The sequence below is a fragment of the Polistes canadensis genome, unplaced genomic scaffold (assembly GCF_001313835.1).
Source record: "Polistes canadensis isolate GaletaPanama2010 unplaced genomic scaffold, ASM131383v1 scaffold_103, whole genome shotgun sequence".
Classification (NCBI taxonomy): domain Eukaryota; kingdom Metazoa; phylum Arthropoda; class Insecta; order Hymenoptera; family Vespidae; genus Polistes; species Polistes canadensis.
The window spans coordinates 303595-317546 of NW_014569650.1; the positions used below are offsets into that span (position 1 = coordinate 303595).

Here is a 13952-nt window from a genome sequence, read left to right on the forward strand (position 1 = left end):
ATCTTTATATTTACATTTTTCCTACACGTATCTTTTTTTCTCTGTCATGTATGGTCCAGTTATGGATAAATGAGAACGAATAGACAAACATTTATTTTGTTAAAAAAAATTTTCATACGAATACTTAAGGAACTATTTTTAAATTAATCATATATATATATATATATATGTGAATTTTTTTTCTCTTTTTTTTCTTTTACAAAAATTATAATTATCAATAGAAATAAAAATAAGAATTGATGTATAAATATAAATAAATATATATCATATCAAAAATATAAAAAGAACGTGAGACAAAATAATAATAATAATAATAATAGAGACAAATGCATACAATATACAGACTGTGTCATAAGTAAACTGTGCTATATAGTAGGATTAAAATTTCATTTACAAAACTAGATTTAAATAAATGCTATGGTGACGGTACTAAATCTTATATAAAGTTACTAATGGTTTCTTTGGTTTCTATGGTACATCTCACGCATAATATTAATCATTATTGACATGCGACTGGTTATGGAAAAAAGTGTTAATATTTTTTAATGTATATTTATCGGTTAATTATATTTAAAAAAATATTTGTCCTTATCAACATGAAATACTTTTTCTTATAACCAGCAGATTTTTTTAAATTATTTTTATATATACATATTAACGTTAAAACATTATTAACAATATAATTGTATATTCTCTTAGATTACATAACAAACACAGATATGTTCGATCTTGAAAATGATCTTCCTGACGATCTTCTATCTACGGGGTCTTGGGGTTCTGCTACTGAAAGTGCTAAACCACCAGCGACAGGACCAGGGCCAGGTCCTGGGCAACAAAATGGAACGCTTGACTCAGATTTACGTCAACATGTACAACAACAGCAACAACAAATATCTCATCATCTTATCCAGCAGCAGGTAATTATTATCTAATTATTATTTAGGAAATCTTGATAATACTATTTTATCGTAATGTAAATGTATATTTATATATGTTTTTATGATTTATTAATTATTATTATTATTGTCATCAGTTATGCAGCATACATTTTTTTCTTATTTAAGATTTTTTCCAATCAGGGAAATAAAAACTTGGTTGGGAATTCATTGGCAATGGTCGCTGGAAATTTGGGTAGCAAAAGTCCAAATATGCAATCTCCACCGAATGTTTCCGTCTCTAAGGGGGTAGTTGATCCACAAATGGTCGTCAGTCTTGGAAATTTACCTAGCAGTATAGCTAGTTCTTTGGCAAACAATCAAATGTCCGTTGCAAATTCAATGGGAAATCTTCAATCGTCGATGAGTATGGCTGGAACCAATCCTACTATGTCTATGCCAGGTGCAATGAACTCCGGTTTAGTCATGACGAGTAGTGCTAGTGGAAATAATAGTATAGGTGGAATGGCAGGTGGAAATCTAATTGTAACCAACAGTTTAAACAAGCAACCTCTAAATACAGTAAGTTTTTATGTTATGTATGCATCTTATCGTTGGGTTTATATTTTTTTAATTGTACAAATAAAACAAAAAAATTGTCGAAGGTATCCATGATGGGTCAAAATACTCAAGGAATTCATCATCCCAGCGGGCCTCATGGTGTAGCTCAAATGCAAAATGGACCAGGTATGATTAATACCAGAGCTGTAGCGATGCAGCAACAACAGCAAGCCCATATGGTAGGTTCAGCAAAAGGTCAAAGTCCTCATCAACAAGTGCATCAAGTTGGAATTGTTGGCCCTGGACAAGGTGGTCCGAGAATGCAAGCACCTCCTAATATGACGAATATGCCCAATATGGGACAACTTGGTGCTTCCAGTCCATATGGTTATGGTAAATAAATAATGTTTTATCAACTTGTTATCCCATATATTTTATATTTATATATTTTAAAAAATATATATTGGTTTATTTTTTATTTAGGATCTCCAGGTACCGGAGCAGGTCCTGGAGCTGCTGTATGTACTAATAATCCTGTTGGTGTAATTGCACCTCAACAAAAAGCTGTGACAACAAATATGGCTGCTATGCAAGCTGGAAGATTTGGGAGCTCAACTGGTCCTATTGGAGGCACTAATGTTACAGGTGGTCAAGAAGGTGGCATGGCACAACAAGCGCAACCACCTGCACCGAGTCCAGCTCAACCTCAATCTGGTGCACCGAGCGGTGGACAACCAGGTCCACAGCAAGCTACTCAAAATCAAATGTCTGGTACTGGTGGTACTGCACCACCGGGTAAGACAAAATCTTTTTACTAATGAATAAAAACAAAAATATATATATTTATTTTTAAAAATATTGTACTAAGAAATGTGAAAATATATATGTATGTAGGTGCTTCGAAATCGACCGCAGATCCAGAAAAACGTAAATTAATTCAACAACAATTGGTACTACTTCTCCATGCGCATAAATGTCAAAGACGAGAAAGCCAATCTAATGGTGAAGCGTGGCAATGTACTTTGCCAGATTGTAAGACTATGAAAAATGTTTTGACTCATATGACTACCTGTCAAGCGGGTAAAAATTGTGGAGTGCCACACTGTAGTTCATCTAGACAAATTATCAATCATTGGAAGCATTGTAATCGAAGTGACTGTCCTGTTTGTTTGCCTTTGAAACAAGCAAGCAGAAATAGGAATACAAATGTTGTAACAAGTAATTTTAGAATATTTATGTATTGCTATTTAATAAATACTTATTATTTCAATTATAACTTATTTACATTTGATTAAAATTTGTTAATAAAGCTGCTCAACCAAATCCAAGTCCATTAGAAATGAGGAGAGCGTGTGATGCTTTGGGTATATCATGCCCTACAACGACTACTGGCTTGTTGGCTCCACAAGGTGTTGGTAGAGGTGTTAGAATGCCAGCAGTTGGAATGCAAGGACCACCAGGTACTATTGGAAATGTTAGATTGACTCAACCTCAAACCCAAGGTAAGAGAAATCTTCTATGTAAATTAATAGTATTCAATTTATATTTTATTATTATATATGAAAAAAGAAATAATATTCTATTTATTTATTTTATTTTTTAGCACCAGGACAATCTGTTGTTGGTGCTGGCCAACAAGTTGTAGCCCCAAACGTATCCTTACCATTAAACTCAGATCCTAACACTGTTGGCGTAGCTGGTAATCAGACTGCTCCAACAAGTGGTCCAATGCCTACAGCAGCAGCAACAGCTGCGAATATACAACAATCTGTTAACATGCAGCTATTTGGTAGTTTCAATGAATCAGGACAGCTTGGTGTGTTGGGAGAAAATAAACTTTCTAGTTTACAACTACCAGCTGGTCTTCAACCAGGACAAGTAACTGCTACACCTGTAACAGAATCTAAGTTGTGGCATCAAACTGTAACGCCTGATCTCAGGAATCACCTAGTTCACAAATTAGTGCAAGCAATATTCCCAACTCCGGATCCTACAGCGATGCTTGATAAACGGATGCACAATTTAGTTGCTTATGCTAGAAAAGTGGAAGGTGATATGTATGAGATGGCCAATTCTAGGTCGGAGTATTATCACTTACTGGCGGAGAAAATTTATAAAATACAAAAGGAATTGGAGGAAAAACGGCAAAAAAGAAAAGAACAGCAACAACAACAACAACAATTGCAAGCTGCACAACAACAGCAACAGCCACAACCATCAGGAGCTCCTCCAGGTCCTGACTTACGACCATGTGCCCCGCAAGATGTAGGAGGGATCCTTCCATCAAGACCTGTTGGTAAAGTTCCACCAAATTTAAGGAGGCACTCACCGAACATGGGACAAATTGGTGGACCATTGTCAGGCATGAGCATTCAACATAATCGAATGCAATTTCCACAACAACAGGCTCAGCAACAGCAACAGCAAGCCCAACAAGCTCAGCAACAGCAAGTCCAACAAGCTCAGCAGCAACAAATACAGCAGCAGCAGCAGCAGCAAGCTCAGCAACAACAGCAAGCTCAACAAGCTCAGCAGCAGCAACAGCAAGTCCAACAAGCTCAGCAGCAGCAACAGCAGCAGCAGCAGCAACAACAACAACAACAACAAGTCCAACAAGCTCAGCAACAACAAATACAGCAGCAACAGCAAGCTCAACAACAACAACAACAAATACTTGTTGGTCCTTCTGGTCCCAGTCCAAATGGACAGTCAACATCTAATCCAAGTATGGTTCAAAATTCTGGTCTTAGTCCGTTTGGTCAGCCACAAATGTCGCAAGCTAATTTAACGACAACAACTACATCCGCGACGACTAGTCAATTTCCAACCTCTAATGGCACTTCCAGTTTACCAAACAGTTCACCTGTACAAAATCAACATCAATTTTCTGATATTATGAAAGTTAGACTTGCTCAAGTTCAAGTAGTACAGCAGCAGCAGCAACAACCACAAAGTGTACCACAGCAACAGCAACCAAGTCAACAACAACCAACAAGTACTTCAAATCAAAGTGCCGCAACAAGTGCAATGCCACAAGCACCGTCGCCCTTTAGTAATATTCAACAACAAAATAATCAGCAGCAAAATCAACAATTTAATAATAATCGACCATTATCGGCTTCTACGCCTGGTGATGCTAGCATAACTACATCAACGCCACAAACAATACCTCCACCTGCATCAAGTGGACCTAGTCCAAGTCCTGTTACAACAACAAATGGACCTCAATCTACAACTTCCACGCCCAATACGCCTATAGTTCCTTCATTAATGACTCCAAATCAGACTGTATCTTCCGCTAATCAAACTCCACCTCATCCAGGTACGACTCCATCTCCAGCTGGTCTTGCAAGTTTAGGAAAGGGTATGACTTCTCAAGAAAGAGCAGCATTAAATGCCCCCAGAAGCTCGAACATGTCTTCACAAATGGCTGCCATTACTGCAGCCTTGGATCGTGATAATTCTCCTAGTCCGCCAATGAATAATAATAAAGGCAAATTAGATTCGATTAAAGAAGAAAATATAAAGATGGAAATCAAATCAGAAGATGGATCGGAAATCGAATGGATCAGAGATAGGATGGATGGTGGTAAAAACGTAAATAACGATGTGTCCATTAAAACAGAGATTAAAAAAACTGAACCTATGGAAGAAGGATCGGCTGAGGGAATTGTCAAAGAAGAACCTGGTATTAAAGAAGAATCAGTAACTTCTATGTCCAGTCAAGATACCACTGCTTCTGATATAAAACCGCTTGTTCCTGAACCGATACAACCAAGTGGTACATCATCGGACAAGAAAAGATTGTGCTTATTTAAACCTGATGAATTACGTCAAGCGCTTATGCCAACGCTTGATAAATTATATCGACAGGATCCAGAATCATTACCATTTAGACAACCTGTTGATCCTCAAGCCTTGGGAATACCAGATTATTTTGATATTGTTAAGAAACCTATGGATCTTTCAACGATTAAAAGGAAATTAGATACAGGACAATATAGTGATCCTTGGGAATACGTCGACGATGTTTGGATGATGTTTGACAATGCTTGGCTTTATAATCGCAAGACTTCTCGAGTTTATAGATATTGTACAAAGGTAATAAATTTATTAATTTTATTTCAGAGATTTTCATCATAGTTTCTAAAACAACACACTTTTACACATGCTGCCTTCTCTTGCTTACTTACAGTTGTCAGAAGTTTTTGAACAAGAAATAGATCCAGTGATGCAAGCATTAGGATACTGTTGTGGTAGGAAATACACGTTCAATCCACAAGTCCTTTGTTGCTATGGGAAGCAATTATGTACGATACCAAGAGACGCTAATTACTATTCCTATAAAAACAGGTCAGTGAAAATCCATTGTACTATTTATAATCATTGTTTTATTGCACTTTGTTTTAATGTTTCAGAAATAATTTGCATGAGGAAATATTTAAGTAGTAATTTTTGTTTAATTTTATTTGTTTTATTTGAGTATTTGTAGTAGTATTCCCAATTTAGATGATGATGTTTATTTTGTATTTTAAATCAATTGTGTTATTATTTGAAAGAAATGGCAAGATAATGCGCGTTCGATTCTTCTGATTCTTTTACTCTTTAAAAGTTTTCTCACATCGAATGCGCCAAATTAATTTGGCAGGTTAATTAGCTTGATTCAGTTTATACAGGCTGTTTCAAGCCAGTCCCCTGACCTACAAAACATTGTCCATTTCTAATTTCGATAATAATATAGTAGTATTAATAATAATAATATTAATATTATTATGTATATGCCTGAGAGATATACATTTTTAAATATCACATTGCTTGTCTCTCTCTCTTTTTTCTTTTGGAAAAAGTTTTACATTTTGAGATATACATCCATTAATATTATTGTTATTATTTTTTAATTTCTTTTTGTCTGAGATATATATTGTGTCTAACAATGGCACTTGTTTTCTTCTTTGTATGGTACCTTCGCTCTACCCATGGGTTCCGTACGTGCACACAAATCCTTGTTTGCTGCTTGCTTCTTGTGTTGCCCACACCCCTTGCTTCTTTCCGACTCTACTACTACTACTACCACTACTACTACCACTACTACTACTACTTCGTACCATGAAAAATTGATATATGGAAAATTGGACAAAATGAACTTGGAAATCTGATATTTCAATCAAAAAAAAATTATTTATTGCAAAAAAAAAACGTTATAATACTTAAACAAAAAAAAAATATATATATGCATATATATATATTTATATATATATTCTACAACTTTTGGGAACAAAAATATAAAAAAACGGATTACGTGTGAAATAATTAATTGGCAAAAAAAATACTAAAAACAAAAAACCTTTATAACTGCATGTATAATTATGAACCACATGTCCTTTGTCAAAATTGGATTTGGATTGAATATGTCGGAATATGAAAATATTGGCCTTTTTTGAAACACCGAATTACATTACATGCATGCATGAAATTTGGATTTATTAATCTATTGGAACCAATAGTCTAAAGGCTTATGGTCTTATTTCCGATAGATACACCTTCTGTCAGAAATGTTTCAACGACATACCTGGTGACACTGTGACGTTAGGAGATGACCCAACACAACCACAAACGTGAGTATTTTTTTATAAACAAAAATATACATATTTTTCTATGTATTATTTATATATATATTTATATTTAATAGTGCCATCAAGAAAGAACAGTTCCAGGAGTTAAAAAATGATCACTTAGAATTAGAGCCTTTCGTTGTTTGCACAGATTGTGGTAGGAAAGTACATCAAATTTGTGTATTGCATATGGAACAAATTTGGCCATTAGGGTGAGGATAAATTATTTCAATAAATATTTACATATATACATTTTTATGTATAAATATTTGTTTTTTTATATTTATGTATATATTTACAGATTTACCTGTGATAATTGTTTAAAGAAGAAAGGACAGAAACGTAAAGAAAATAAATTTAACGCCAAACGTTTGCCAGTAACAAAATTAGGAACATATATAGAGACACGTGTAAACAATTTTCTTAAGAAAAAAGAAGCTGGTGCTGGCGAGGTAGCCATTAGAGTTGTAGCATCTAGCGATAAAGTCGTCGAAGTTAAACCAGGAATGAAAAGTAGATTCGTAGAAAATGGTGATATGCCTGGTGAATTTCCATACCGTGCTAAGGCATTGTTTGCATTTGAAGAAGTCGACGGAACAGACGTATGTTTTTTTGGTATGCATGTACAAGAATATGGAAGTGAATGCACTCCGCCGAATACAAGACGAGTGTACATAGCATACTTGGATTCAGTACATTTCTTCCGGCCTAGACAATTTCGTACTGCTGTTTACCATGAAATACTTCTTGGATATTTAGATTATGCTAAACAACTTGGGTTAGTATACTTTTTCTATAGGTATAATTATACATTTATAATAGGAAATATGTGTATAAATTGTAAATAATTTAACAGTTACACCATGGCTCATATTTGGGCTTGTCCACCATCGGAAGGAGATGATTATATATTCCACTGCCATCCTCAAGAACAAAAAATTCCTAAGCCTAAACGACTGCAAGAGTGGTATAAGAAAATGTTAGATAAAGGAATTATGGAAAGAATAGTACTCGATTACAAGGTATGCTTTTCTTTTTTTCTGTTTTTTATAAACATCTGAAAATTAATACGCTACTTCTAGTCTCAAGTGTTATCTGTCCAACGAAATAATCGTAGTCAGAAGTCAAATGAGACTTAAAGTAAATGTCTGAAGAAGCTATTGTTCTTATTGCATTGATCAATTTGAACAGAGGATTGTCAGACAACAGTGTTTAACATTTTGTATATGTAATAAATTAATGATTATTATATAATTATTAATATGATTGAATATTTTATGTGTAGGATATTTTGAAGCAAGCGATGGAGGATAAATTATCTTCTGCAGCAGATCTGCCATATTTTGAGGGTGACTTTTGGCCCAATGTATTGGAAGAAAGTATTAAAGAATTAGATCAAGAAGAAGAGGAGAAGCGTAAACAAGCTGAAGCTGCTGAGGCTGCTGCGGCTGCAGCCAATGCTGTAAGATTACAATCTCGAATGATTTTATTTATATATGATGTGATCGGTCGAATTATGGATAATTAAATACAACATTAATTTGTTTTCAGATATTTTCATTGAATGAAGATTCGGAAACTGGTCCAGATGGTAAGAAAAAAGGACAGAAAAAGGCTAAGAAGTCTAATAAATCTAAAGCGAATCAAAGAAAAAATAGTAAAAAATCTAATACCCCTCAAACTGGTAATGATCTATCTGCTAAAATCTTTGCAACCATGGAGAAACACAAAGAAGTATTTTTCGTCATTAGGTTGCATAGCGCTCAAAGTGCAGCCAGTTTAGCAGTAAATATAAATTTATAAATATTATTTTTTTACAATTATACATTTTTAATACGCACAGTTATGTTTACATTGACATTTTTATTTTAGCCAATTCAAGATCCGGATCCTGTTATTAATTGTGATCTAATGGATGGACGTGATGCTTTTCTAACAATGGCCAGAGAAAAGCATTACGAATTTTCATCTTTGAGACGTGCAAAGTTTAGTTCTATGTCAATGTTGTATGAATTACATAATCAAGGCCAAGATAAATTTGTTTATACTTGTAATAATTGCAAGAGTCACGTTGAAACGAGATACCACTGTACTGTCTGTGATGTAAGTATAATTAAACTAGATGTGTATGTAAAATGAGATATTTAAATATTTTTTGATTTCATAGTCTTATTGAATTTTACATCATACGATTAAAATTATTTTTTTTCAGGATTTTGATTTATGCATCAGTTGTAAAGAGAAAGAAGGACATCCTCATCATATGGAAAAACTTGGTTTAGATTTGGATGATGGATCATCTCCCGTCGATGCAAAACAAGTTAATCCACAGGTAGATAAAAATAATTATATTTTTTCTCAATGCGCAATTAAACAATTCGCAAAACGTAAATTAACAATTATATTTTTGTTTATTTAAAAAAAAATTATAGGAAGCGAGAAAACTCTTGATACAGAGATGTATACAATCTTTAGTACATGCTTGTCAATGTAGAGATGCTAATTGTCGGTTACCAAGTTGTCAGAAAATGAAGAGAGTAGTAACGCATACTAAAGTGTGCAAGAGAATGACAAGTGGTGGTTGCCCGATCTGTAAGCAAGTGATAACATTGTGCTGTTGTTATCATACGAAGCACTGCCAAGAAACCAAGTGTCTTGTACCATTCTGTTCTAATATCAAGCATAAATTAAAACAACAACAACTTCAGCAACGTTTGCAACAAGCGCAACTGTTAAGGTTAGTTAATATTATATGCATATATGTAAGATTTATATGTAACATTAAAAAAGATGTTTTTCTTTATGCAACCATTATTAATACATATGTATATAGAAGGAGAATGGCTGTGATGAATACACGACCTACTGGACCAGTTGGAGCTATGCAAGCTGGACAACAAACTTCAAACGTTGCAATAGTTGCCGGCGTTCCAATAAAACCAGGTGTTAGTCCAACGAATTTACCATCGCCGCATCAACCAGGAATAGGTTTGAAACCTGGTACACAGACGCCACCAGCACATGTTTTGCAAGTTGTCAAACAAGTTCAAGAGGAAGCTGCAAGACAACAAGTACCTCATGTTGGTTATGGTAAAGTAACACCTGGTGGAGGAGTTGGTGTGAGTGGCCAAGCTGGTGGAGTTATGCCACCTCCCCAAATGCAACGACAAATGCCCGTGCCAATGTCGGGTCCTGCTGGTACTCATCTCATTCCTATGGATCAGTGGACTGGCAGGTATAGTATCGAAGAACTTTCAAATTATTCTGCTGATTTTCGTATCAGGATATCAAGATTATCTTAAATTATCTTTATTTTTGCTTATTTTATAGTAGGTATCAACCTAATGCTGTTATGCAACAAAATCCTGCCTTGAGGCAACAAACACCGCAGCAGTTGATGCAGCAGCAGCAACAACATCAGGGTCAACCTGCGATGACCATGGGTGGTCAAATGCCAAGACAACCTGGTGTTATCGGTGGTCCCGTAGGTCAAGTGGCACCTGCTCAACCTCAAAGCAGCAGTATGCACAAGCATGCCTTGCAGCAATTAATGGCAACACTAAGAAGTCCTCATACGCCTGAACAGCAAAACCAAATACTACAAATACTCAAGAGTAATCCACCTTTGATGGCTGCTTTTATAAAGCAACGGGTATGTTATTTAAAAAGAACAAAAATAACTCGTCCTTTTTTCTTATTACATTTTCTTATATGATTGATAGATTTTTATTAAATTTTCTTGATTGTAATAATAAATAGACATTCTTATATTTTAACAGCAAACTGGTCAACACGGCGGTGGAGTGAGTGGACCATTGGGTCCTAATCAGGCACAGCAACAACAACAACCTGATTTGCACATGATGTCTCAGCAGCAACAACAACAACAGCAGCAGCAGCAACAACAACATCCTCAGCAGCAACAGCAGCAAGGAAGAATGCAGATACAGGCTATGTTGAATCAGCAACAGCAACAACAGCAGCAGCAACAACAACAGACTGTGCAACAGCAAACGCAATGGTATAAGCAGCAAATGTTGGTTATGCAAAGGCAACAGGCTCAACAACAGGCTCAACAACAGGCACAACAACAGCAACAAGCACAGCAACAGCAACCTTTCACTCAACCACCTGCTCCACCTTATGGTCAACAAAGACCTATCAGGCCCTCTCTTCTTAGTAAGGAAGTTTCAATATTAGAAAGGTTGCCAATTCAGCTTTTTCAGGATAACAAACTTAACAAGTTATTTTCTCGTGCACCAAATTCTATAAGTACATCATATCCTGTACGTCCTTCAAATCCTGTAAGTACACCATATCCCGTAGGTGCACCAAATCCTGTGAGTTCACCATGTACTGCGAGTACTACACCATGTCGTGTAGATACATTAAAACGTAGAAATACTCCATATCCTGTAGGTGCATTAAATTGTGCGAGTACTCCATATCCTACGAATACATCATATCCTGTAGGTGCACTAAATCGTGTGCGTACTCCATATCCTGTGAGTACATCATGTCCTGCGAGTACATCATATCCACCGAGTACATCATATCCTGCGAGTACACCATATCCTGTAGGTGCACTAAATCGTATAAGTACTCCATATCCTGTGAGTACACCATATCCTGTAGGTGCACTAAATCGTGCCAGTACTCCATATCCTGTAGGTGCACTAAATCGTGCCAGTACTCCATATCCTGTAGATGCACTAAATCGTGTGAGTACTTCAAATTCTATACATACACAATATCCGCTTATGCGCTTTCAAGATTTTCAAAATTCAGATACCTTGCATAACTTTAAAAATAATCAATAAAACTTCGTTAATAAATAAGAATGTAAAATAGTATTTTTAGATGCATCAATTAGTTGCTAATGAAATAGCTTATTATTTTTGGCTATAGTATAGGTTTACAATTTATTATGTAAATCAAGTTATCAATTATTTATTGACAAAAATTTTTATTTGTTCATTATTAATTATATGTATTGTATATATTATATATATTAAAAATATTGTTTTGTTATTATTTTCTAGTCCGGTGGCATCAATGTGGTATCATTGGAAAGTCTTCAATTTTCAATGATGTCATGTTGGTGTTAAATGTATCACCGGCAAAACAAACCCACAATTCCTACAAATGGGAGAGCTTTAAACTCTCCCAGTAATAATTAATAATAATTTGTGAAAAACTGTATTTGACAATCACTTTCAGGTTATGGGGGATTTACCGAGCAAAGCTATGGTCAGCCTGGATTAAAACCAACTCCACCACCCGTACCTTCACCGCAAGGTGTAATGGGTCCTCCAGGGATATCGGTACAACAACAGCTGATGCAATCTGTTCGTTCTCCACCACCCATTAGATCTCCACAACCAAATCCCTCGCCAAGACCAGTTCCATCGCCTCGTAATCAACCAGTTCCTTCGCCAAGATCTGGCCCAGTACCATCACCTCACCATCATCCACCTCATGGGACACCTACCCATTCACCTGCACACGAACTTGGCGGTCCTAGTGAAATGATGCTTTCACAATTAAGTGGTGGTGGTGGTGCACCTACTGGTCATCCTGCCACCATGCCACATCATCCATCACCTGCCCCACCACCGAGTAGTGGTACAGACTCTAGTGAAGTGACCCCTATGACGCCACAAGATCAACTCTCGAAATTTGTTGAAGGGTTGTAGTGACTGTTAGTGACTACATTGATTGTTTATTAAGTGACTTTTTAAAACTTATTACGTACTTCGATGTACTCTATAAATAACACAGTGAACAGATAAAGTTTTATCTTCCTCGGTTGTTGACACCATTAGCTAAACTTTATTACCGCTCTGTGTGTTATAATGTTGCGCTGTTATTGCTGCTGCTCTTGTTACTGTCTTAAACTGCTGTCGTCTTGCTGCCGTCGTCGATCGTTATCGTCGTCGTCTTCATCGTCAGCTAATCAGCCAATCAGTCAGCATATTAAACACTAAGAGCTGGCTGTGACACAAGGTTCATAAATCTGTCTGCTAAAGACTATTATTTAGCAGGAAGATGATAATGAAGAAGAAAAGAAGAAGAATAAGAAGACTATTTCCATCCGTTCTGCGTTCCTAACTAACTTTGTGGAGTTTAGTTACGATGATGACTACTACTTCTCGTCTCTACTTTAACATCAGGTACACAACTTAACAAAACAAAACAATAAAAATGAACAAATAAGTTGTCCTTGATAAATTTTAAGAAATTGTGGTGCATAGACGTGATTATTACACACTTATACTCTTAATCTTAATATTCGTGTGATATACATTCATTTCTTCTTTTTTTTTCATATCTCTTATTTAAAAATATTTTTTTTAATATTCCTATCCAACGGTGCAATGGGCAGAAAGAAAGAATGAGAGAAAGAGAAAGAGAAAGAAAGAAAAAGGAAAAGAAAAAGAAACAAGTCTTTTCTGAGATGAATTTAATCTAGCTGACTTAATTAAAAAAAAAAAACTCGGAAGAGAAATAAGTTATATCTTCTCTCATCAAACAAGAAATCTCAATGACTTAAAAAGAAAAAAAAAACAAAATAATTATGAAAAGACTCGTACGTTCTCCTTAAACACATCCCCATACATCCTACTATTCCTCATGATGGTTTCCTCATTCTTTCCTCCATCATCCTCACTCCTACCCTTATCATTCATTCCCTCTTCTTTGCTACTGCTGTTTTCATACAGACTAATTGAATCGTACAAATGTGTTGTGTATACTTAAACGTTAATTAATAATTAAATAGTTCAAATACTATTAGTGCGTAGTAGCGATATTACATGCAGTTATTATATACCATTATTATTATTATTATTATTATTATTATTATTATTATTATTATTATTATTACTATTATTATTATTATTAT

The 13952-nt window shown here is 35.3% G+C and overlaps 1 protein-coding gene across 1 annotated transcript in view; it reads left to right on the forward strand.

The window, feature by feature from the left end:
- The window catches only part of LOC106787525 (histone acetyltransferase p300), an 18404-nt gene extending 4486 nt beyond the window's left edge, over positions 1 to 13918 (forward strand). Inside the window, exons 3-25 of the mRNA XM_014749947.1 lie at positions 700 to 917; positions 1065 to 1457; positions 1541 to 1829; positions 1920 to 2231; positions 2331 to 2654; positions 2747 to 2938; positions 3040 to 3887; positions 4005 to 4043; positions 4077 to 5537; positions 5632 to 5789; positions 6941 to 7051; positions 7126 to 7260; positions 7350 to 7826; positions 7905 to 8070; positions 8334 to 8510; positions 8600 to 8833; positions 8921 to 9151; positions 9261 to 9380; positions 9481 to 9785; positions 9882 to 10283; positions 10382 to 10700; positions 10828 to 11227; positions 12269 to 13918. Of these exons, the coding sequence (XP_014605433.1) occupies positions 700 to 917; positions 1065 to 1457; positions 1541 to 1829; positions 1920 to 2231; positions 2331 to 2654; positions 2747 to 2938; positions 3040 to 3887; positions 4005 to 4043; positions 4077 to 5537; positions 5632 to 5789; positions 6941 to 7051; positions 7126 to 7260; positions 7350 to 7826; positions 7905 to 8070; positions 8334 to 8510; positions 8600 to 8833; positions 8921 to 9151; positions 9261 to 9380; positions 9481 to 9785; positions 9882 to 10283; positions 10382 to 10700; positions 10828 to 11227; positions 12269 to 12744 (7787 nt within the window). The 3' untranslated portion in view covers positions 12745 to 13918. The remainder of the gene's footprint in view (positions 1 to 699; positions 918 to 1064; positions 1458 to 1540; positions 1830 to 1919; positions 2232 to 2330; positions 2655 to 2746; positions 2939 to 3039; positions 3888 to 4004; positions 4044 to 4076; positions 5538 to 5631; positions 5790 to 6940; positions 7052 to 7125; positions 7261 to 7349; positions 7827 to 7904; positions 8071 to 8333; positions 8511 to 8599; positions 8834 to 8920; positions 9152 to 9260; positions 9381 to 9480; positions 9786 to 9881; positions 10284 to 10381; positions 10701 to 10827; positions 11228 to 12268) is intronic.
- Positions 13919 to 13952: the final 34 nt, after the last annotated feature.